This window comes from Bombina bombina, chromosome 5 (genome assembly GCF_027579735.1).
Source record: "Bombina bombina isolate aBomBom1 chromosome 5, aBomBom1.pri, whole genome shotgun sequence".
Taxonomy (NCBI): Eukaryota; Metazoa; Chordata; class Amphibia; order Anura; family Bombinatoridae; genus Bombina; species Bombina bombina.
The window spans coordinates 531,337,714-531,364,894 of NC_069503.1; the positions used below are offsets into that span (position 1 = coordinate 531,337,714).

At 35.2% G+C, this 27,181-nt stretch overlaps 1 protein-coding gene across 1 annotated transcript in view; it reads right to left on the reverse strand.

Moving 5' to 3' along the window:
• Positions 1–27,181, reverse strand: part of STAC (SH3 and cysteine rich domain) — a 472,981-nt gene that overhangs the window by 110,272 nt on the left and 335,528 nt on the right. The window contains exons 4-5 of the mRNA XM_053714461.1: positions 26,197–26,278; positions 22,116–22,231 (exon numbers count right to left, since the gene is read on the reverse strand). Coding sequence (XP_053570436.1) covers positions 22,116–22,231; positions 26,197–26,278 — 198 coding nt within the window. The remainder of the gene's footprint in view (positions 1–22,115; positions 22,232–26,196; positions 26,279–27,181) is intronic.

The following is a 27,181-nucleotide window of genomic DNA, read 5'->3' on the forward strand; positions in this document are numbered from 1 at the left end:
TCCCCTTTCTCCGACATAATCACTTGTTGTTATGAGATATTAGGAATGAGGAGGAACCTCAGGTCTCTACAGAGAGAACTAAAAAAAAAGATGTCAGTGCAAAGGACAACAGAAAGACATAGGCAATGATTCTAATCCATGTCCTTCAGTTATTGATTAGATGGGTTGTTGGATAGTTTCTGAATTCAAGCCCACTCCTTTCCAATTACCTGATTTCTGAAGACTATAGATTTTTTGAGGAGTAAACTAATGGTATAATTTAATATATCTACCAATTTTGTTGGAGTATTTGTTTATTTATTTATTTTTGGACAATTTCAGTTTGTAACTGTGGTAACCGATTGAACACATATCAGTGATAGGTTATGTTTTCATTATAGGGTGGATATAACTGAAATAACAGGATATATTTTTATTCAAAATTATTGTCAACATTCCTAATTCCTCTTTGAAAGTGCTATGCAGATATTTAGGATTTCCATTTTAATTTATAAGGTATCTTATCTTGGAATCAAATCCTTTGTCAAACCATACAGACAAATATTCTACTCACGAAGGGTGGCCCATTCCTCAAGTTGTATAAATTGTTCCAAACACAGGAAATTATTCCTTAAATCTTAGAACAAAATAAATGATGTAGACTGCATATACTTTTAATTATACTGACCCAGTAATATAAATACATATGTCTGTAAATAAATGACCAGCATACATAATGTTCAACCCTAGCTTCTCCAAGATTCATATTACTGAAGGCCTCAACATTTTCCAAAGATAATTTAAATGCTTTTATGGGGCTCTTCTTGTGATGTACTTATAACTTATGGACTTTCTCAAAATATATTAAACATATTAATTTGATAGGAACCTTGGTAAATGTAGTATATGTAGTAAATGTATAAAAACATCTAATCTGTATATATGTGTGTGTGTGTGTTATGTAAATGCAAAATGTTTAGCTTTAGGAAGTACAATATCAAGCAAGAAGAACTACTTATTTTCCTAAGGTGTCAACTTTTCCCAAGTGTAGTTATTTATTCCTTTTGGATCTACTGAAAGTAGCGTGATAACATTATATGACCCATTACAATGCTTTCTTCAAGTTGCATGGATTTGTGCAAGGATCCTTTTCTCCTACCTAGGAACACTAAAGAGTGCATTAATCAGGACTATATACACAAAAACGTTGGTTGAACTTTGCCTTAAAGTGAAACATTATTGTATGGTATTTTGCAACTTGTATATTTAATCTGTGATCTACAGCTATAGATGTATGGATCAGTGTTTAGCTAATTTAATTTTAAAATATTAAAGTATTTGTGTAGTATTTAAATAGGGCATTCTAATATGTATTACAGTTTTTTTTTTCTTTAAAGGAAAGAGATTTTATGAGTGGTGGGAGTTATTCTCAGCCAGGGAACCTCTATTCCATTAATCAGTTGAGCGAAAAAAAACATTTCTTGTTGGTTTCAAAACAAATTATACAATAACCTTTTTCATGCAAATATATTTTTAAAGACTGTTCTTTCAAATGGATGGTATCATATTTTTTGAGGTTAATGTCCTTTTAAGAATAATGTGGTTAAACATAGTTGCTTGATAGGTTATGATTAATTTAGCACGCGAACCATCTAAATAAATTTAAAAATATATATATAAAACCTGTTTTTTACTTTTGTGTCCTTTGTTTTTTTGTTTTTAAATAAGTGAGATAATTATTTATATTAATATGCTATAGCTCTTTAATTTAATTATATTTAAAGATACATAAAAATGCAAGAAAATGATTTAATGTGTTAGACTATTTTATTATTGCACTATTGTCTGCATAAAACTATTGTTCTCCAATCAACTCTCTAGCTCCAACAAAAGTGCCATATGGGGAGAGCACTGATTGGAGAACAATTCAAACCGTTAGCTGACAGAAAAATAGACTTTTGAAGTGGGCAGAGGAGCGCAGGTTTTTAAATTTTATATCTTTATTAAAAAGTAAGTTATAGCGCATCTTCATTACATCTGATGAATTAAACTCCATCTAAAATATCACTAACATTCCGGATCAGTTTTTATAAAGGGGAGAGACTACCATCACTTTAAATGTGCTAGAACATTACATTGATGCACTATTGTTTGCATATAATTATGTGTGCAACTCCTGCAACCCCTGGGACCTTGCTGAACACATCCGGTGAGCCAATGACAAGAAGCATATGTGTGTAGCCACCAATCAACAGCTAGCTCCCAGTAGTGCATTGCTGCTCATGTTATACTTTTCAACAAAGCACACCAAGAGAATGAAGTACATTTGTTAATAGGAGTTTATTGCACTTTCTATCTGCATCATGAAAGTTTCATTTTGACTTTCATTTTTTAAAGGTGGATATTATTTTATACCAGATAGGAGACAAACTTGGATTCAAGTTTATTCGAATTTTCCCATAAAATTTCAGTTCAGCAATCAAAGCATTTTATTGGTTTCCAATCAATCCCTATTGCTTGAATTAGAAAATTATATAACAGCAAAGTCTAGCTGTGCACATGAAGATCAAATGAAACTATACCAGTTAGGAGTATCACAGGATTTTCAAGTTGGGTCTTTACAGCAGCAGCTAAGTTATATCAGTAGCTAGTGCTCCTGCTACAAGCCAGCAGTGGTAAATGTTTTTTATGAAGTTAAAGGGATATGAAACTCAAAAAAAGAAAAATTAAGCAATTAAAAGAACAATACAAGTAATAGAAATCACCAAATACTCACTATTATAAATTATTCACCACTTTTGATCATTTTGGATGGTAAAAGTGATTCTTTTCCAAACCCACCATAGTACTCATTATATGAGTCCTATCACAGTGGTCTACCTAGGTACTTTGGGTATTTTGATGAAAGTTTGCCACCTTTTAATTTGTGAGAAAAATCAGTGAGATCTGTAGGGTGGAAATATTTAGATAATTACGCTTGGAATTGAGAGAAAATGTAATACACGTAACATGCCCATGGAACATCCATGTTCAGCCCACCTTAAGATAATAAACAATTACGCTTTGTATTTTGTACTAATAAGTACAAATTTCTATGTTTTCTACAATATATGCTGTGCATATTTAATACGATTTATTCCTATGTAATGTACATAGAAATGTTACATTTTTGATAAAACACGATTTTTGGTGAACAACTTTATGATATTTGATGCACCTTAACAATATAATTTTTCCTGTGCATTTGTGTGTGAATTGCTCAATTATTCTTTTGTATGATTTTTAAAATGAAGATTTTCATTGTGTACTTCTTAATGAATGCATCTCCTTCCCATATGAAAATGCAGTATATGCCCCTTATTGAGACATCATTTTCAGGGTAAAAAGTGCCTTTAAAGAACTCTACCAGGCAAACATTCTTAATGAATCTCGAATGCCCAGAGACCTTTTGATAACCAAGCCCTTGGTTTTCTTTTTCTGAAGAAGTAGTAATGCACTACTGGAAGCTATTTAAACACATCAGGTGAACCAATGATAAGAGGCATAGTAGTGCAGCCGCCAATCAGTGACTAGCTCCAGAAGTGCAGTGCTGCTTCTGAGCCTACCAAGGTATGCTCTTCAAGAAAGGATATCAAAAGAATTAAGCAAATTAGATAAGAGCAGTACATTGTAAAGTTATTTAAAATTGCATGATCTGTCTGAATCATAACATTTTCATTTAGACTTTACTGTTCCTTTAAAGACATTTAGATATTGCTTTTATGAGATATTAAACACAGGCTTCCCTGCATTAGCAGTATTTGTTTCTGTCATCTCTTTGAAAGCAGGGCAAGCTGAGTAAAATTTATTCTGATATTTTGCTTCCGAGCGGCTAAATATAGTTTTATAAGCAAGCAAAAAATGTTTTAAAAAAAATTAAATGTATATATATATATATATATATATATATATATATATATATATATATATATATATATATATATATATATATATAAATAAAATGTTTGTGTGTAGTCTAATACCTAATCATACAAGTAGATCACATTTTCTTCAGGGTTTTTTTTTCTATATATTGAATAAGTTTCTTATTTTTTTTCCCTTTTTTATATAAAATTTTCATTTTATGTTATATTTCTTCATTTTGCCTATGCATGATTTTTATAATCAAACCAAACCAGAACAGACTATACAGCTTCACTCACTAAATAATTTTGCCTTATATAGCTTTCAAAAGTGAAATTATTTACTTTGTGGAAATCTGGAGCTTTGATTTTTCTACACTTAGTAGTTGCTCTTGGTTTTATAATTAGGATTATATAAAATAAATTATTAGTAGCTCTAATGAGTTTTCTATTTACTTTTTGGGAAGAAAGTAAGCATAAAATTCTAATCCGTATCATTTGCGTATGGAGCTCATTTGCAAACACGTGTCAGCTGATTAAAAAGGCAACCAATAGGGTACTAGCAAAATCTTGCATGACTTGTTTTGTAAAGCACCATCACTTGAATTCTTCTGATGATGTACGATTGTGGCTCCTTTCAGTAATTTGAAATATCTACTATGTATACTAGAATATCCCAGTCTTTAATTAAAGAAATTACACAAGTTATATATAATAGGCTACATGTTGGCTGTCTTATCCTATGATGGTTTCCTGGTTTACCCTCGTATACCTTTTTTATAACAATTTAAAATGACAATTTAATTCCAGAGATGCTTGCTTAAAGGGACACTATACCCAAACATTTTCTATCATGATTAAGGTAGAGAATATAATTTTAAACAACATTCCAATTTACTTCTATTACCTAATTTGCTTTATTCTTTAGATATACTTTAATGAAGAAATAGCAATGCACACAGTGAACCAATCACAGGAAGCATCTATGTGCAGCTACCAATCAGCAGCTACTAAGCATATCTAGATATGCGTTTCAGCAAAGAATATCAAGAGAATGAAGCAAAATAGATAATAGAAGTAAATTAGAAAGTTGTTTATAATTGTAAGCTCTTTATAAATCATGAAAGAAAAAATTTGGGTTTCATGTCCCTTTAATTTGCTTATCTTTGCATTTCAGTTTTCGTTCTAACACTAAATAAAGGGTAACAAATATCAGTGAGTTTGATTCAGTGGTTTAGATAAATAGATAGGTAGATAGTCAGCCAGAAAACAGATAGAAATATACGGCTAGATTTGGAGTTTTGTCGGTAACGACCCGAAAAACTAACGCCGGCTTTTTTCTGGCCGCACCATAAAAATAACTCTGGTATTGAGAGTCCACATAAAGGCTGCGTTAGGCTCCAAAAAAGGAGTGTAGAGCATTTTTAACGCAGCTTCAACTCTCGATACCAGAGTTGCTTACGCAAGCGGCCAGCCTCAAAAACGTGCTTGTGCACGATTCCCCCATAGGAAACAATGGGGCTGTTTGAGCTGAAAAAAAACCTAACACCTGCAAAAAAGCCGCGTTCAGCTCCTAATGCAGCCCCATTGTTTGCTATGCGGAAACACTTCCTACGTCTGCACCTAACACCCTAACATGTACCCCGAGTGTAAACACCCCTAACCTTACACTTATTAACCCCTAATCTGCCGCCCCCGCTATCGCTGACCCCTGCATATTATTATTAACCCCTAATCTGCCGCTCCGTAAACCGCCGCTACTTACATTATCCCTATGTACCCCTAATCTGCTGCCCTAACATCGCCGACCCCTATATTATATTTATTAACCCCTAATCTGCCCCCCACAACGTCGCCTCCACCTGCCTACAGTTATTAACCCCTAATCTGCCGACCGGACCTGAGCGCTACTATAATAAAGTTATTAACCCCTAATCCGCCTCACTAACCCTATAATAAATAGTATTAACCCCTAATCTGCCCTCCCTAACATCGCCGACACCTAACTTCAATTATTAACCCCTAATCTGCCGACTGGAGCTCACCGCTATTCTAATAAATGTATTAACCCCTAAAGCTAAGTCTAACCCTAACACTAACACCCCCCTAAATTAAATATAATTTACATCTAACGAAATTAATTATCTCTTATTAAATAAATTATTCCTATTTAAAGATAAATACTTACCTGTAAAATAAATCCTAATATAGCTACAATATAAATTATAATTATATTATAGCTATTTTAGGATTAATATTTATTTGACAGGCAACTTTGTAATTATTTTAACCAGGTACAATAGCTATTAAATAGTTAAGAACTATTTAATAGCTACCTAGTTAAAATAATTACAAAATTACCTGTAAAATAAATCCTAACCTAAGTTACAATTAAACCGAACACTATACTATCATTAAATTAATTAAATAAACTACCTACAATTACCTACAATTAACCTAACCCTACACTATCAATAAATTAATTAAATACAATTCCTACAAATAAATACAATTAAATAAACTAGCTAAAGTACAAAAAATAAAAAAGAACTAAGTTACAAAAAAATAAAAAAATATTTACAAACATAAGAAAAATATTACAACAATTTTAAACTAATTACACCTACTCTAAGCCCCCTAATAAAATAACAAAGACCCCCAAAATAAAAAATGCCCTACCCTATTCTAAATTACTAAAGTTCAAAACTCTTTTACCTTACCAGCCCTGAACAGGGCCCTTTGCGGGGCATGCCCCAAGAAGTTCAGCTCTTTTGCCTGTAAAAAAAAAAACATACAATACCCCCCCCCAACATTACAACCCACCACCCACATACCCAAACCCCCCTTAAATAAACCTAACACTAAGCCCCTGAAGATCTTCCTACCTTATCTTCACCATACCAGGTTCACCGATCCGTCCTGAAGAGCTCCTCCGATGTCTTGATCCAAGCCCAAGCAGGGGGCTGAAGAGGTCCATGATCCGGATGAAGTCTTCATCCATGCGGGAGCTGAAGAGGTCCATGATCCGGATGAAGTCTTCTATCAACGGCATCTTCAATCTTCTTTCTTCCGGATCCATCTTGCAGACCTCCGACGCGGAACATCCTCTTCTCCCGACGCCTACTAGCCGAATGACGGTTCCTTTAAGGGACGTCATCCAAGATGGCGTCCCTCGAATTCCGATTGGCTGATAGGATCAGCCAATCAGATTGAGCTCGCATTCTATTGGCTGTTCCGATCAGCCAATAGAATGCGAGCTCAATCTGATTGGCTGATTGGATCAGCCAATCGGATTGAACTTGATTCTGATTGGCTGATTCCATCAGCCAATCAGAATATTCCTACCTTAATTCCGATTGGCTGATAGAATCCTATCAGCCAATCGGAATTCGAGGGACGCCATCTTGGATGACGTCCCTTAAAGGAACTGTCATTTGGCTAGTAGGCGTCGGGAGAAGAGGATGTTCCGCGTTGGAGGTCTGCAAGATGGATCCGGAAGAAAGAAGATTGAAGATGCCGTTGATAGAAGACTTCATCCGGATCATGGACCTCTTCAGCTCCCGTTTGGATGAAGACTTCAGCCGGATCATGGACCTCTTCAGCCCCCCGCTTGGGCTTGGATCAGGACATCGGAGGAGCTCTTCAGGACCCGCTTGGATGAAGACTTCATCCGGATCATGGACCTCTTCAGCTCCCGCTTGGATGAAGACTTCAGCCGGATCATGGACCTCTTCAGCCCCCCGCTTGGGCTTGGATCAGGACATCGGAGGAGCTCTTCAGGACGGATCGGTGAACCTGGTATGGTGAAGATAAGGTAGGAAGATCTTCAGGGGCTTAGTGTTAGGTTTATTTAAGGGGGGTTTGGGTTAGATTAGGGGTATGTGGGTCGTGGGTTGTAATGTTGGGGGGGTATTGTATGTTTTTTTTTACAGGCAAAAGAGCTGAATTCTTTGGGGCATGCCCCGCAAAGGGCCCTGTTCAGGGCTGGTAAGGTAAAAGAGCTTTGAACTTTAGTAATTTAGAATAGGGTAGGGCATTTTTTTTATTTTGGGGGGCTTTGTTATTTTATTAGGGGGCTTAGAGTAGGTGTAATTAGTTTAAAATTGTTGTAATATTTTTCTTATGTTTGTAAATATTTTTTTATTTTTTGTAACTTAGTTCTTTTTTATTTTTTGTACTTTAGCTAGTTTATTTAATTGTATTTATTTGTAGGAATTGTATTTAGGGGCAGCAGATTAGGGGTACATAAGTATAACGTAGGTGGCGGTCGGCAGATTAGGGGTTAAAAAAATGTAATTGAGTTGCGGCGATGTGTGGGGACCTCGGTTTAGGGGTACATAGGTAGTTTATGGGTGTTAGTGTACTTTAGAGCACAGTAGTTAAGAGCTTTATGAACTGGCGTTAGCCCAAAAAGCTCTTAACTACTGACTTTTTTCCTGCGGCTGGAGTTTTGTCGTTAGATGTCTAACGCTCACTTCAGACACGACTCTAAATACCGGAGTTAGAAAGATCCCATTGAAAAGATAGGATACGCAATTGACGTAAGGGGATCTGCGGTATGGAAAAGTCGCGGCTGAAAAGTGAGCGTTAGACCCTATTTTGAGTGACTCCAAATACCGGAGTTAGCCTAAAACCAGCGTTAGGAGCCACTAACGCTGGTTTTCACGGCTAACGCCAAACTCTAAATCTAGGCCTTAGATAGATACTAAAAAGCTAGCAAAATAAAGTATGAACTTGAAATTGATTTTTTTTTTTTAATCTTATTTACAAATCAGCTTTTCACTCAGATACTTTGTCAGTATCCAAATGTGGAAGAATGTGACCGCTCTCAGCATTGGGCTCTTTTTTGGAGCTGGATTTCCTCTTGTGAAACACACTAAGAATTGTACAGTTCCAAATGTATGTCAACTCCAAACTGCAGTGTGACAAGACAAAAGAAATTTGATATGAACATTTAGTAGTTCAGAAACACCACACATCTAGTAAAGGAATCCTCTTTTCAAAACAAAAAAACAACTTAAACTTAGAAATGCAAATGATCCCACCTCACACAATGAACCTCAATAGATGACTTTTGCATAAAAGTCAATAAAAGTAAATGAACTAGTTCCATGTAAGTGGGTATTTTTGTTGTCTCCACTATTTTTCCAACATCTCTCACCACCTGATGGTTCCATTTTCCATCTTTGGAGTCTGAGCTTTTGAAAACATAGAACATCTGTCTCAACTAACATATTGTCACACATTCTCCATAGCTCCATTTTGTTTCAGTGGTCAATGGCATCACCAGATGAATTTAGATAATATATTTGTATCCGTACTGTGTGCCTCTTGCATCCTAATAACTGCATGCTGTTGGAAGGACATGAATGGCTTAGCATCCCTGTGTAGGTCCATGTTACAGATCCTTCCCTAGCAAAGATGGTGTTTCTTGTCTTGCATCAGGTTTTAGATTACTCCTCCAGACATCTTCACTACATCATTCATGTCCTGCCTTTATATCACCCCCCTGTGTCTATGTCCTCAATTTTGTTTTGCACTGTAAATATCTCTTTATCCGCAGCTTACTTCACAGTTGGTTAAGTTTCTTGGCTCAATCTTTTATTTATATAAATAATCTTTTAAACAGTCAACACAAGTAATTTCAAATAATATATATATATATATATATATATATATATATATATATATATATATATATATATATATATATATATATATATATATTATATAGTGTGTAGGAGTAGTGGCACTCACCATCCGGAACAACTGCCTAGTGCACTGCTAGAAAAAGTAAATACAAAAGTCCACAGTAAACCAAACCTGGCCAGGGATGGATGGATATACTGAAATAAAGAAGGCAACACAGGATGCAATGCAGATACAAAAAGCCTTTTAATCCACAAGGTGCATAAACAACAAGGTGCCTTAACCCATAACGTGTCTATTATGGCCTCCATTTGAGAAAGGTTCTAATTTTGAACCGAAACGATATGGGTTAAGGGTTTAGGCCCTTTGTTGTTTATGCACCTTGTGAATTAAAAGGCTTTCTGTATCTGCATTACATCCTGTGTTGCCTGCTTTATTTCAGTATATCCATCCATCCCTGGCCAGGTTTGGTATACTGTGGACTTTTGTATATATATATATATATATATATATATATATATATATATATATATATATATATATGGTATATACAAGTAGAATCCTAGAAGAAAACTTCAGGAAGCTCTGGGTCCACTAGCGCTCCAGATAAGGGGTTAAAAAATAAACCTCAAAAATAGGGAAAAACAGAAAATTAATTCTGTGGATGCAGGAGACTGCAGCCCACCAAAAGCGAAGGGAGATTCTCTATATCACCCCTCTAAATAAGAGATAGAAAAAGAAATAAAAGGTAGGCGCTGTCAAGCATACAAAAAATGCAATGGTACAGTATATGCAAATGTGTAGACAATATGCAAGTGATAATAAACCACCATATATACAAAATAAAGGCTGTAAAAAAAAATAATTAGTTAATAAAACATATAAAAAATAAATATGAAAAAGTTCTTAAACACATAGGTAAAGGCACATGAAAGTTCATATATATCCAGATTTTCTTAATTGATCCAGTCCCCCAATGGGTTTGCACTTACTTGAAGTGACCTCAATCCATATGAGGTAAGCAAAAGACGTAATCACTTGTAGTTACTTGTCAAAACACGCTGTCAAAAGAAGCCTCTTGTATGAAATAGGGAAAACACCTTCGAGCCTTGGAGTGTTTCACAGGTTAAAAACTTTCTGATCCTCTTTCACAATGGTGAGATAGAACTTCAATATGGTGTCATAGAATACAAACAAAAGGACACTGATAGTGCATTAACCTTTTTAATATGTACCATAAAAACACCAGTAGATTAAGCCTACTCACAAATAAAACCTCAATTAATGAGGTAACTGAACAGCATAAATAACAAGATAGGCGAAAGACAGCAACAGTGAGTCGATCAAGCAGCAGCAGCAAAATGGAACCTTACGCGTTTCAAAGGCATATAGGACTTTCGTCTGCCTTCTTCATCAGAGGTTGCTGTCTTTCGCCTATCTTGTTATTTATGCTGTTCAGTTACCTCATTAATTGAGGTTTTATTTGTGAGTAGGCTTAATCTACTGGTGTTTTTATGGTACATATTAAAAAGGTTAATGCACTATCAGTGTCCTTTTGTTTGTATTCTATGACACCATATTGAAGTTCTATCTCACCATTGTGAAAGAGGATCAGAAAGTTTTTAACCTGTGAAACACTCCAAGGCTCGAAGGTGTTTTCCCTATTTCATACAAGAGGCTTCTTTTGACAGCGTGTTTTGACAAGTAACTACAAGTGATTACGTCTTTTGCTTACCTCATATGGATTGAGGTCACTTCAAGTAAGTGCAAACCCATTGGGGGACTGGATCAATTAAGAAAATCTGGATATATATGAACTTTCATGTGCCTTTACCTATGTGTTTAAGAACTTTTTCATATTTATTTTTTATATGTTTTATTAACTAATTATTTTTTTTTACAGCCTTTATTTTGTATATATGGTGGTTTATTATCACTTGCATATTGTCTACACATTTGCATATACTGTACCATTGCATTTTTTGTATGCTTGACAGCGCCTACCTTTTATTTCTTTTTCTATATATATATATATATATATATATACAGGGAGTGCAGAATTATTAGGCAAATGAGTATTTTGACCACATCATCCTCTTTATGCATGTTGTCTTACTCCAAGCTGTATAGGCTCGAAAGCCTACTACCAATTAAGCATATTAGGTGATGTGCATCTCTGTAATGAGAAGGGGTGTGGTCTAATGACATCAACACCCTATATCAGGTGTGCATAATTATTAGGCAACTTCCTTTCCTTTGGCAAAATGGGTCAAAAGAAGGACTTGACAGGCTCAGAAAAGTCAAAAATTGGTAGATATCTTGCAGAGGGATACAGCACTCTTAAAATTGCAAAGCTTCTGAAGCGTGATCATCCAACAATCAAGCGTTTCATTCAAAATAGTCAACAGGGTCGCAAGAAGCGTGTGGAAAAACCAAGGCGCAAAATAACTGCCCATGAACTGAGAAAAGTCAAGCGTGCAGCTGCCAAGATACCACTTGCCACCAGTTTGGCCATATTTCAGAGCTGCAACATCCCTGGAGTGCCCAAAAGCACAAGGTGTGCAATACTCAGAGACATGGCCAAGGTAAGAAAGGCTGAAAGACGACCACCACTGAACAAGACACATAAGCTGAAACGTCAAGACTGGGTCAAGACTGATTTTTCTAAGGTTTTATGGACTGATGAAATGAGAGTGAGTCTTGATGGGCCAGATGGATGGGCCCGTGGCTGGATTGGTAAAGGGCAGAGAGCTCCAGTCCGACTCAGACGCCAGCAAGGTGGATGTGGAGTACTGGTTTGGGCTGGTATCATCAAAGATGAGCTTGTGGGGCCTTTTCGGGTTGAGGATGAAGTCAAGCTCAACTCCCAGTCCTACTGCCAGTTTCTGGAAGACACCTTCTTCAAGCAGTGGTACAGGAAGAAGTCTGCATCCTTCAAGAAAAACATGATTTTCATGCAGGACAATGCTCCATCACACGCGTCCAAGTACTCCACAGCGTGGCTGGCAAGAAAGGGTATAAAAGAAGAAAATCTAATGACATGGCCTCCTTGTTCACTTGATCTGAACCCCATTGAGAACCTGTGGTCCATCATCAAATGTGAGATTTACAAGGAGGGAAAACAGTACACCTCTCTGAACAGTGTCTGGGAGGCTGTGGTTGCTGCTGCACGCAATTTTGATGGTGAACAGATCAAAACACTGACAGAATCCATGGATGGCAGGCTTTTGAGTGTCCTTGCAAAGAAAGGTGGCTATATTGGTCACTGATTTGTTTTTGTTTTGTTTTTGAATGTCAGAAATGTATATTTGTGAATGTTGAGATGTTATATTGGTTTCACTGGTAAAAATAAATAATTTAAATGGGTATATATTTGTTTTTTGTTAAGTTGGCTAATAATTATGCACAGTAATAGTCACCTGCACACACAGATATCCCCCTAAAATAGCTATAACTAAAAACAAACTAAAAACGACTTCCAAAACTATTCAGCTTTGATATTAATGAGTTTTTTGGGTTAATTGAGAACATGGTTGTTGTTCAATAATAAAATTAATCCTCAAAAATACAACTTGCCTAATAATTCTGCACTACCTGTATATATATACACACACACATATATAGGGCTTAACATTTTCAGTGGTCCACTAGTTCCGGGCAACTTAGAAATCGCAGCGGACGACTTTTTCCATTGAATAGATTAATATATTTTTCCCTCTGGGTTAGTAGCTTTTAACCCCTGACTAGTAAACCATAGAGTGATATTTTTCTACCCCTATATATATATATACACACATATACAAATATGATCTAGTTGAAAATGACATACAAACAGGAGAACTGCAGAGCTTGAATCTACTTTGCAACCTTGAAATAGTTTGTCTGCTTACTGTATACTATATGCTCCAGACTATATATATATATATGTGAAAACCATTTGTTCGTATCAGCCTATAACACATCCACTAGTCCTGTGTGTATTCTTAAAAAATATTTTGTTGCATTGAAATAAGGCCATAACCTAACATTTACCACCTAATAGAATTTTTATAAAACAAATTAAAAAGTTTTGCCCGAACTCTTGTTCCACAAACAATGTTCTCAAGGAGCCCTCTGACCATGAAAGTGACCCCTGATAGTAATGAAGCAGATAACTCCCTGGATAATCTGTAATCTTGATAAATGTTCCACTTTACTTTACCCCTGGACTCCAAGAACTTTCTAAATAGACTGTAGACTCCTGGAACAATTACACAAACTGCAACTCCACAATTTTGAAACAGCGCTTCAGCATAAAGTCAATATTAGCAATAAACACTGAAGATGTATTTTAAATAACAGATTTTTATTTATGCTTATACCTTAAAATACAAACTAAAATATATAGTAAGGCATTAAGTAGGCACCTAATTTTATTATAATAAGTCATGATTCTTCAACAGCGCTAAATAATATTAGGATAAGGTATAAATAAACAAAATTATTCCCCTTTAAGAGAACTTATATATATTTACAATTATTTTAAAGTTCTATTGAAGGCGTTAACCTTTTTTATAAGTCAGTATAAAATATATCCATTCAAAACAAAAGTGTTCATTTTAAATCACAAAACAAGCCAAAGTCTTAAAAATCAGAAAGCTACAATAAATATGTTGTGTGGGTGTTAACATTAATTCTATTTATATATTTAGAAATTGTTCTATTGATACACAAACTTTTACCATAATTAAATACACTTTACACTAAGGGGCCGAAGTATCAAGCCCTGAATGGAGCTTGATGCCCCTGTTTCCGCGCGAGCCATAAGGCTCACCAGAAACAGTAGTTATGAAGCAGCGGTCTAAAGACCGCTGCTCCATAACTGGTCTGCCTGCTCTGAGGCCGCGGTCATCAATCCGCCCGATCGTATACACCCTTCTGCTAGCGGCCAATTGGACGCAAATCTGCAGGGGTCGACATTGCACAAGCAGTTCACAAGAACTGCTTGTGTAATGATAAATGCCGACAGCGTATTTTTCATGGAAAATGACTTAGTTTCAATAAAGGATACCAAATTTAAGAGGAAAGTTTGATAAAACAATTACATTGAAAAGTTTTTATTTAAATATATAAATATTCATATACTGTACATTTTGTGTGCTCTGTCTAATGCATGGAAGTTTAAAGGGACAGTGAAATCAAAATGAAACTTTCATGATTCAGACGAGACATGCAATTTTAAACACCTTTCCAATTTACTTTTATTATGCAGCAGATGCTCGCCTGAAACGGAAGTTAAGAAGCAGTGGTTGTATCGGGATGATTGACAGCCCCTGCTAGAGGCCGATTGGGGCGGCATTACACAAGCATTTCACTAGAAATGCTTCCGCACGACTATTAATAAATCTAACCCTTAGCATCAAATTTGCTTTGTTCTCTTGGTATTCTTTGTTGAACGCTAAATCGAGGTATGCTAATATGCTAATTTCTAAGCCCTTGAAGGCCTCCTCTTATCTCAGTGCATTTTGACAGTTGTTGACAGTTAGACACTGCTAGTCCATGTGTATCATATAGATAACATTGTGCTCACTCCTGTTGAGTTATTATTAGTCAGTACTGGCTAAAATGTAAGTCTGTCAAAAGAACTGAGATAAGGGGGAAGTCTACAGAGGCTTAGCTACAAGGTAATAACAGTGGTAAAAAGTATATTAAAGGGACAGTCAACCTAAAAATTATTGTAACTTTTTTAGATTAGTTAAATAAAGATCTTTACAGTAAACTGTAGCCAAATTTTCATCTAAATAAACTTTGGCCGAAAAATACACTTACTGATCTCATCTGGCCTTTTTGAAATGGCCGCCTGACCCCTCCTTCTCGGACGTCTCCCAAAAGCTTGCAGTAACAGGATCCTTTCCTTTCTTCTCGTCCCTGCGCGCTCCTGCAATTTCAGCTTTGTTTCTCCCTAACTGAGCCTGAGCGCTATCTCGCTGCCCTGGCTGCTGTCCAAGTGTGATCTCAATGAGAGATTTCACAACCTATGTACGGCAGCAGGTTGGTGCCGGGTATGGCAACAGGTTGGCACGAGTTTTGACAGCAGCTTGATGCAGGGTCTAGCAGCAGGTGGCAGCAAGTTAGTGTAGGGTCTGGCAGCGGGTAATGCAGGATCTTCTCACCCTGCTTCTAGCTCCCAGCTCTGTAAATGGCAGCCCCTGTGGATCACCAGAAATCACAGCGCCAACATAGGCACATAGAAAGCGCAGCACGGCTGGTGAGGTGAGACACGGGCAAATCAGCTGTGATTTCTGGTGATCCAATTTCTCCCTAACCTTTTATTGAGTGCAGTGAAATGTGCAGCAAAAATTATTGAATAGAGGATCATAAGAAGCAAGTAAACGGGAAACCAAAGAAACCTGAGCATTCATGAGTATTATTTTTGCTAAATCGTAATAATGCTGCTTATTTTGCACACATTGACCTATTTGAAGCACAAAACAATCTGCTCAGCGTGTTATATATTAACAACGGAAGGTAACAGCAGATCTACATATAAAATTATAATTGTAAAACAACATCCTGTGAATCCATAGGCGTTGCTACAGGGGGGCATGGGGGGGCAATTGCCCCCTAAGAATATTTTTTGCCCCCCTGTGTGCCCCCCCTGCAGAAATCTCCTTCATCTGCCTGTTGCGCCCGCCACCCTAACAGTTAACTTTTAAATCAGAGCGTTGCCATGGATTACCATGGCAATGCTCTGAAACATTTGCTGCTAATCGGGAAAGAAAGAGCTGTCTGCAGGCAGACAAGCTACATATCCCACATGACCACCAGGGTTCAGGACTCCCCCCTCCCTGGTATAAGGTAGACTAGTGGTGGATCCAGGGAGAGGGCAACAGGCAATTGCCCCTCCCAACAGCTAGGACTGTGTGTGCATGGTGTAAGCAGAGGCAGCCCTAGCGTTAGGCAAAATAGGTGGTCGTCTAAGGCTGCATATAAGCACAGCAACAACAGCACTACTAGTAAAAAGGCACTAAGATTGAGCAGCTGTCAGATGTTTAAACATTTGTATTTAATTTTTGCACATGATCATCATGGTCTATACCGGGTGACAGATTTTATAAAGAAAGATGTGGGCGGGGATGAGCCATTGGAGGCAGAGCTATAGCAGCCTTGATTCAGGACCTTAGTGACAATGGAACTGCAGAGGTCAGGTAACATTCAATACATTTTGTGCTAAATCCAATTGGTGCATCACTATCAACACTTGAAGGAGGCAAGTGGGAGGAATTTCTCACGAGCAGAGTGTACTCTGCTCTTTGCTGCTGGCTTCCTGCTGGTGTAGGGCCTGTGCCACTGCCAGCCCATGCCTTACAGACTCTACTATCTGCTTTAGCGAGGTAACAGAAAGCAAGCAGCCTAATAAAAACCTCAGTGCAGTGAAAATTAAATAATACCTAGCTAGACTCTAGACATTCTGGCCTGAATGTCTTTCCAAAACTGATTTTTGTCATTTGAAAGTTTTTTAATGCATTGCTCCGTGTTTGCACTAAGTAAGAAATCAGGGGGAGTAGTTTCCCCCTAGGAGTCTGGAGAGTGTGCTCTATCTGCACTCTGCTGCTGGCTTCCTGGGTTTGCAACAGCCTTTCATATTGCCCCTCCTAATGGTTATGTGATTTGTCATTTTTAGTGCTGTGTGCATGTAAGGCTTATCTGATGCAGTCCTAAAAAAGTACCATATATTCTTACAATGAATCTTCTTTTATTTTGTTGTTTATGTGCTCAAATATCTTTTAAAAATATTACATTTCATTAAGCAGTCATACTATACTATCATGTAGGGTTTTTTTCTTTGAAGATTATATATATATATATATATATATATATATATTATATATATATATATATATATATATATATATATATATATATATATATATATATATATATATATATATATATATATATAAGTATGTGTATAAATATATGCATTTTTTATGCAGGGATTATATACACTTACCAATTAGTCAGGAGGATTACTACAAAGTAATTTGTAAATGTATGCATCTGTGTAAAAACACTATATACACTACACCCCCTATACAGCTCCTATCCCCTTACTACAGCCCCTATCCCCCCACTACAGCCCCTATCCCCCACTACAGCTGCTATCCCCTTACTACAGCCCATAAAGCCTCTATAGCCCACTACAGCCCCTATACCCCCCACTACAGCCCCTATACCCCAATACAGCTCCTATCTCCTTACTACAGCCCTTATTATCCCCGCCACTACAGCCCTTATTATCCCCGCCACTACAGCCCTTATTATCCCAGCCACTACAGCCCTTATCCCTGCCACTATAGCCCTTATCCCTGCCACTACAGCCCTTATCCCTGCCACTACAGCCCTTACACTACTGTATTTGTAGATTGATGCATTTTATTTGAACATGATGTATATTGCATAGATGTTTTAGTTTGGATTGGATGCCAGAGGCTATATAGTTGTATTGTATAGTATTTGTGGCACTATTGTGTAATGTCTATATGTATTATTAGTTTGTCAAAGTCTTTTTAAATAAGTCTTGCTCTATTAGTGATTGAGGGATTATATTTTTTAGGAATTAGATGTATTATGGCATTAGGTAAGACTGCTAGAATTTACACTGAGTTTTATCTTCTATTTTATTGTATATTTTTATCAATCGCTACTGCATTTCTGATCAGAGGCCAACTATGTTTCATTGTCTTGACACTGTACAGTGACAAAGTTGAATCTAAATCTAAGGTTGGCTGTTTGTGTGTCTGAGTGTGTGTCCCTGAGTGTGTATGTGTCTGAGTCAGTCTTTGAATGTGCCTGTCTGTGTCTCTGAATGTGCCTGATTGTGTGTTTGTGCCTGTTTGTGTGTGTGTGTGTGTGTGCCTAATTTTCATTTTGAAGTAGGAAGTGGCTGGCTGTGTAAAGTTGGTACATGGTACTTAGTATTAGTTACACACAAACACACACACACCAACAAACACTCAAGCACTGTTCATTGGTCTTCATTAGTGACATATTTAATATAGGGAATTATTTACAGAGCCCCGGTGTTTGCTGAAATTCCTTTAAACTATAAAGAAAATCTTTTGAGAGTTTTCCTCTCTTTCTCAGGTCTGAAGCAATACCTGAGGAAGAAAGGAAAACTCTTGAAAGCTTGTCTTTTAAAAGGGACATGAAACCCACATTTTTTCTTTCGTGATTTAGAAAGAGAATGCAATTTTAAACATCTTTCTAATTTACTTCTATTATCTCATTTGTTTTATTCTCTTGATATTCTTTGCTGAAAATGATATCTAGATATGCTCAGTAGCTGCTGACTGGTTGCTGCACATAGAAGCCTCGTGTGATTGGCTCACCCATGTGCATTGCTTTTTCTTCAACTAAGGATATCTAAAAAATGAAGCAAAATAAATAATAGAAGTAAATTGTAATGTTTTTTAAATTTGTATTCTCTATCTGAATCATGAAAGAAAGATTTTGGGTTTAGGGGCCCTTTAAGTATTAGGTTAGTAGAATAAAAAGGTATCATTGCATACCACATTACTCTATTTTTTTTTTTTTAGAATCTAATTTATATATATATATATATATATATATATATATATATATATATATATATATATATATACACAACTAAATTTTATAATGATTTAGTGGTGAAAATTATTAGTGCCCCCCCAGTTTTGACTGTGGTATCTTATGTGCCCCCCCTATATATTGTTCCTAGAGTCGCCACTGTGTGAATCCGCAAAGACAAGCAGTAGTTAGGCATACAATGCAATCTTAAAACAGGGGCACAGAGAGCTGAAATTGCAGGAGCGCGCAGGGACGAGAAGAAAGGAAAGGATCCTGTTACTGCAAGCTTTTGGGAGACGTCAGAGAAGGAGGGGTCAGGCGGCCATTTCAAAAAGGCCAGATGAGATCAGTAAGTGTATTTTTCGGCCAAAGTTTATTTAGATGAAAATTTGGCTACAGTTTACTGTAAAGATCTTTATTTAACTAATCTAAAAAAGTTACAATCATTTTTAGGTTGACTGTCCCTTTAATATAACTGTGTTGGTTATGCAAAACTGGGGAATGGCTAATAAACAGATTATCTATCTTTATAAACATTAGCAATTTTCAAGAAGACTGTCCCTTTAATTCTGACTTCTATGCTCTTTTAATATTAACTTATATTAATATTCAATAACACATATAAACACTTCAGGACTTAGACAATACAAAGCAAAGGTAGAGATGTATTATTAATGTGATAGATAGAAGTCATCTTGTAGCAGAGGGTTAAAGGGACATTAAACACTAAAACATTTCATGCTCCTCCCTCTAATCATTGATTGATGTTTTAGATACTTTTATAATGTTTCCACAAACAAACACAGGACTATTTAAATTGGACATTAAACACTTAATAAATGCTAGATAGAATGAAGCATTCAAAGAAAAGATTAGTCTGAGAATAACATGTAGATGTATTTTTTAAAGTTTCATTAGTTGTTTAAATATTGACAAAATAAGTGTAAAGTTTCAGTGTCTATAAAACAATGGGAGCTGCCATGTTGTAACTTAGGTTACCTTCTCTGCTATGGCCAATTAGGGACAGTTATAAATAGGTCACTAGAGTGTGCAGCCAATGGCTGTGTGGGATATAACAGTGTTCTGCACTTCCATTTCTAACAGAAACTGAAAAGCTCATAATTTCAGAATGGAATTACAAGAAAGGAGGGCAAAATAAATAAAGTATATTGCAATTTTATATATGTATATATATATATATATATATATATATATATATAGTGTATCATTTTATGTTACGATCTCAAAGTTTTTAATGTCCCTTTTATATATAATATGTAGAATATATTAATGATCATTGTATTGATATATGTTAAAGTAGTTTAGAGTGCCAATGGATTAAAATACATTTAATATTGTATGGTTCCATATAATAAAAAAAATAATAATAATAATAATAATAAAGCAAATACTAATTATATCCTCTTAATGTATGCAAACTTGGCATAGTAAGTTCACATAATATATTCCCTTTGCTATTTGCTAAAATTATTAATGATCATATTGCATTATATTTTAGAGATCTGGATGTCTGCAAGCCATAAATTAAATATAAAATAAACTATATAGCTATCATTTTTTTCACAATGAGAAATCAGACAAAACATGGAAAATGTTCTATAAAATAAAAATACATTTATTTATAATGAGAATTACGTCAATATAGTAACATCAAATAGTGTTAAATGTGTAGGAAAAAAAATGTTCGGTTCACACTATCAATTTATTTTAGAACTTTTTCAAACCTTATAAGGATAACCTCTATAATTATATCTTAAACAGAGAACATAAGTTTCAGGATGCATAGCAATGCGTTTTTTTCTAATTAAATGGTAACCATTGTTAGAGGGTATTTTTCATAAAATCTTTGTGGCATTTAGCTGCAAATATGTAAAAGTCAGTAAAAATTTAAACTGGAAAGAAATACATTCCAGTTGCTTAAAAACCAGTTAAATAGCTCATCTTCATAGCAATTTCAGATATACAACAGCTCATATAAAATGCGTTCAAAATTATGTATTTGTTTAAAAATATATTATAATATAATAATATTTGTGTATTTTTAAAGAGATAGTCTAGTCAAAATTAAACTTTTATGATTCAGATAGAGCATGCAGTTTTAAGCAACTTTCTACTTTACTCCTATTATGAATGTTTCTTCGTTTTCTTGGTATCTTTATTTGAAAAAGCAAAAATGTAAGCTTAGGAGCCGGCCCATTTTTGTTTCAGAACCTGGGTAGCGCTTGCAGATTGGTGTCTAAGGGGTCAATTTATCATTGTGCGGATGGACATGATCCGCTATAGCGAACCATGTCCGCCGCACATCAATAAATGCCGACAGCATTCTTGTGAACTGCTGGTGCAATACCGCCACCTGAAGATTGCCTGCTAGCAGGGGGTGTCAATCAACCCGATTCTATTCGGCTTCAGGCGGAACTAAAGCGGAGTGGGTTGGTAGCAGCATCTGCTGCTTCATAAATCGACCTCTAAATGTATCCAACAATGAGGAAGCGCTACCCAGGTGCTAAACCAAAAATGGGCCGGCTCCTAAGTTTAAATTCTTGCTTTTTCAATTAAAGATACAAAGAGAACTAAGAAAAAGTGATAATAGGAGTAAATTAGAAAGTTGCTTAAAATTTCATGCTCTATCTGAATCATGAAAGTTTAAGTTTGACTAGACTATCCCTTTAATAATCAATTTTTTATGTAGTACCAGCATTTGTTCATTGACAAGATGGTTTTCATTTAAATCTGTTAGAAACCTATACAACATTTTTAGATATTGTTTTTTTTTTAAATTTATTTTTGTTATAGAAATGTTAATATATTGATCACATTTTAACATTTAGAAAATCTCTAGGCTGTCTACAGTAAAGTTATTTCTTTAATAACTGCCCTGCTAAAATATTTAATCGGAAATTGAATATTCTATTTTTTTATATCAGCATAAGAGTTGGCAATATAAAAACATTGTTAATTAAAACAAATTATTACAGAATTCCTATTGGGTGAGTCGGACCCACTTCCAGAGCTACTTTTCTTGTTCTTCTGCGCCAAAGAGGTTCCGAACCGGAGAGCTTCATATACAGGGTCTACTTTATTACCACACGCTGTAAAATAAAACAACAATTCATTAATAAAACCATGAAAAGCTATTATGGCCAAAACATTAAAAAAAAAAAAATTTCAACAGGATAGAGATAAAGGGCAATTTAAAACAATGACTAAGCAAGATGGTAAAGCAAATAACGTCTGGGTTATGACTCAAATAACAAACTTCAATCAAGGTAAACATTCTGGGTTTATTAACCCTTTGAGTGCTAGGCACTTTCCCACCTGGGTGCTAAGGTTTTTTTAAAGGTTTTTTTTATTTTATATTTTTAAAAATATTTTTTTTTAACTTTTATTTTTATTTCAGATCAAGACTTACACTGTTGGAAAGGTTAGGTGATTGGGGGTCTGTAGCTGCTTAAATGCCTGAGATACAGGCTTCTAAGCAGCATGCCCCCTGCTCCTATATTTAACATTGTTAATGTTAAATAAAGTTGTGCGGTGATGTCATCACATCATTGCGCGTGACGTCACTGCGCGTAACGTGAAGCCCCGGCGATGCCTGTCACTATGCAGGCCCGATCACCGGGGTAGGAGCTGGTGGGAGTCCCCAGATCTCCCTCAAAGTGGGAGAGTGCTAGTCATTAGCACCTGACTGAGACAATTTGTGACGGCTCAAAGCCGTCATTAGCACTCAAGGGGTTAAAGGGACATGAAACCCAAACATTTTCTTTCATGAATCAGATAGAGCATACAATTTTAAACAACTTTCCAATTTACTTCTATTATTTAATTTGCTTCATTCTCTTGTTATCCTTTGGAAAGATTTTTCTAGGCAAGCTCAGGGGCAGCAGATAACCTAGGTTCTAGCTGTTGATTGGTGGCTGCATATATATATTGATTGTGATTGGCTCCTCCATGTGTTCAGTTAGAAACCATTAGTGCATTGCTGCTCCTTCAACAAATGATACCAAGAGAATGAAACAGATTAGATAAAAGAAGCAAATTAGAAAGTTGTTTAAAATTGTATTCTCTATCTGAATCATGAAATAATTTTTTGGGGTTTCATGTCCCTTTAAATGTTCTCATTTTAAAATACAAAACCATGTCCTTGGTAGTGGACTATAAACAAAAGGAAATGCAGTATTATAATTGCTACATTTTAATGTACAATAAACTGATATAAATCCAAAATATATATATTTTGTGATTCAGACAGAAAAAAAGATTTTATAAAAAAAAAAGTTTCCAATTCACTTCTATTATCAAATTTGTTATGTTCCTCTCGTATTCTTTGTTAAAGAGATACCTAGGTAGGTGTTTAGAGCACTACATGGCAGGAACTAGCGCTGCCATCTAGTATACTTGCAAATGGATAACATTCTAGCAAACTGTAGTGCTTCAGACACGTTCACGCTCCTGAGCTTACCTCCCTGCTTTTCAACAAAAGATACCAACAGAACAAATAAAATTTGATAATAGAAGAACATTAGAAATGTATTTAAAATGGTATGTTCTTTCAGAATCATAAAATAATTTTTTTTTTGTTTCATGTCCCTTTAAACTCAAAATGTAAAACTCCATAAAATATTTAACTGTGTATAGAGGGTAAAGAAACCTTTGTACTGTATGGTCATTATTTATTTTGTCTGATTCTCTAGTAAATTTACTGGTAGCAGTTTTTTCTACAGCCTTCAGGGACATTGAAATGCATTTTGTGAAAGTCAGAATTATGACCCACTGCGATATGTTGACTTGTGTCGGAATTCATGAATATCTGTCCCTTTATAACCACAGCAAATGAGCTAATATAAAAACATTAAAATACATTTTCTAGAGGGTGTGTCATTGGTTTGCAAAACAATGCAAACTTTTCTAACAAACATTTGTCTTGTAAACAGATCTTTTGCAATGCATTGGTTAATTTCTGATGCATAAAAAGAAAATCTCTTGCCAGAGCTATTTTCTTCATTAGTTTCAACACCAGTGTGTTGTGACTGACAACTATAAGTTATGTCATTTAATTTAATTTTAGTTTTATATGTCCGTAATTTTTTTTTTTCAAAAGTACAATTCAAACTAATATTTTTGGCAAATGGACTTACATGAACTTTCACGCTAAATATGTCTGACAAATTTTACTCTCATTTGGTTACACACAACACCTGAAATAGTTTGCCTGCAGCTAGGGATGGGCGAATGTTTCTAAAAATTCGAAATTTAAAATGAATTTTGATACATTCGATCATTCGAATCGAATTTTGAATGTTTATATAACATTCTAACATTCTATTTTTGAATTTTCGTTTTTGAATTTTTCAATAAAATTTGAAAATATTCGTTTGAATAATAGAATGTTTAGCTATGTATTCGTTCAATTTCGAAATAATATTTCTAGTCTACAACTGTGTTTAATAAATATAAAATTCGAATTTGAATGCTGCATTCAAATTCGAATGTCACATTCGAAATAGTATTTCTAGTCTTATACTGTTTTTTAAGTGTAATATTCAAATTCAAATGTTACATTCGAATTTGAATGTAACATTCAAATTCGAAATAATATTTCTAGTCTACAACTGTGTTTAATAAATGTAATATTCAAATTTGAATGCTAAATTCGAATTCGAATGTAACATTCAAATTCGAAATAGTATTTTTAGTTTAATACTGTGTTTTATAAATGTAATATTCGAATTTGAATGTGACATTCAAATTCAAAATAGTATGTCTAGTCTAATACTGTGTTTTAGAAATGTAATATTCAAATTTGAATGTCACATTCGAATGTCACATTCGAATTCGAAAGTGACATTCAAAAACTGTAAATAACATTTGATAATAGAATTTTTAAGAATATTCGTTCCTGTCAACATTCTATTATGTAAATCGAATTTTTACAATAACATTCGTTCTAACGTTCGAATTAGAATATAAATTCATTTGCCCATCCCTACCTGCAGCCATTTCATAGACTGTGTAACCACTGGGCTATTTTTTTTTTCTATATTACCTTCAAATTGATGTGTTAACTGTTTAATGTAATTTGCCAATTCCTCAATAAAGCTTTAAAAATGGAAAAAAAAATCCCTTGAATGTCCCTTTAAGTCAGTGATTGGATTAACCATTCAGGACAACAATAGGCATTCCCTAGAGTGCCTTCAAATAATAGATTAAAGAGTCAACAAAGTACAAAAAGAAAAAGCTTTGTCTTAGCACTGTGTGCTTCACCCCTGCAAAGTTCAGCTCTATAGCATTAATACACTACTAGGAGCTAGCTGAACACATTTGGTGAGCCAATGACCAAAGCAATGTGTGTAGTGTAACCACCAATCACCAGCTAAAAATCAGTACTGCGCTACTACTCCTGAGCCTACCTTGTTATGTAGTGTATTTTATAGATGTCTATTTTGAAAGGATCTGTAACATTAATTTGTGCAACAATTATTGTGTTAAATTTTAGAAAGGCATTGGAAAAAGCTTATGTTTTAAACTGGTTGTTTGATCTAAAGAAGAATGGATCCTGCTGTTTGTTGTTTTCAAATTAATTGGAATGGCTTTTAAACTGGAAACCCTGTGAAAAAGTGAGACAAGGAACATCATACAGGGATAATGAGTAACTAGAATAGGGATCATTTTCACAGCTAAACAGTGCTAGCTCATGTGTGCCACATAGATAACATTGTGCTCAATCCTGTAGCGTTATGCAGGAACCAGCACTAAATGGCTAAAAAGAAAGTTTGTAAAAAGCACAGTGATAAGGGGGCAGTCTGCAGAGGCTTAGATACAAGGTAATCACTAAGGTAAAAAGTATATTAATATAACTGTGTTGGTTAAAAGTATTGTGTTGGATAAAAGTATTATCTATCTTTTTAATCAATAACAATTTTCAAGTAGACTGTCCCTTTTAACTAAATTGTTTTCTGTTATCATTTACACCAGCTCTTTCTGATCATGTGTACTGAACAAATATAAAGAATACACGTGTCATGCACATAGTATCACCAACAGAACTAGTACTTACCAATAGGCATCACTTCTTTAATACAGCCAAACTGTTCATGAATTAGAAGAGGAGAGCTATAGTATCGCCGAAAACCCTTTGGCTAAAAGACGTCATTAAAATAGAAGAATAAAAAAAAAAGCATATAGATTTATATTAGTTTAAGGGACAATATACACACATTTTTATATAACTGCATGTAATAGACACTACTATAAAGAAGAAAATGCACAGTTACTGATTTTTAAAGGTTTTATACTGGATTTTTATAACTTACATAGAAGCTCCCAATTTAGCACTGATGATGAGGTTAGGCTGGGACACCCATTGAAAGGGGCTGAGAGCAGACCACCCCCTCCCCTGCATATGAAAAGACCCATTATGCAAACAGAGGCAAGTAGGGGGCTGTAGACATGAGTATACATCTAAAACGTTAGGGCTTGGTTAGGAGTCTGAAAATCAGCACGTTATTTGAAAATAAGCAAAACTGTAAATGTTTACAAAAATGCTCCCAGGTGGACTGTTTACATCATGAAATTCTCAAGTCAATTGTAAAGGGACATTAAAGGACACTAAACCCACATATTTTTTTATTTTTTTTTATGATTCAGATAGAGCAGGCAATTTTAAGCAACTTTCTGATTTTCTACTATTATCAATGTTTCTTCGTTCTCTTGCTATCTATATTTGAAACAGCAGAAATGTAAGGTTAGGAGCCGGACCATTTTTGGTTCAGCACCTGGGTAGCGCTTGCTGATTGGTGGCTACATTTCCATTCACAAAAAAAGTTTACTCATTTAATTTACCTGCCTCTTATGTTATTATCCTCTGAAATTTTTACTATTTTTTTTAGTCCCCAAAGCGCTGAGAGAACATTCACCCTACCACATGCTACACAGTGACTGCTTAGCTGAGCACAGGAGCTCATAACATCTAACAAAAACTGTTCAAACCAGAATAAATAATATTCAAGATGTTTTCAATGGGTTTTCCATAGAGTGCTCTA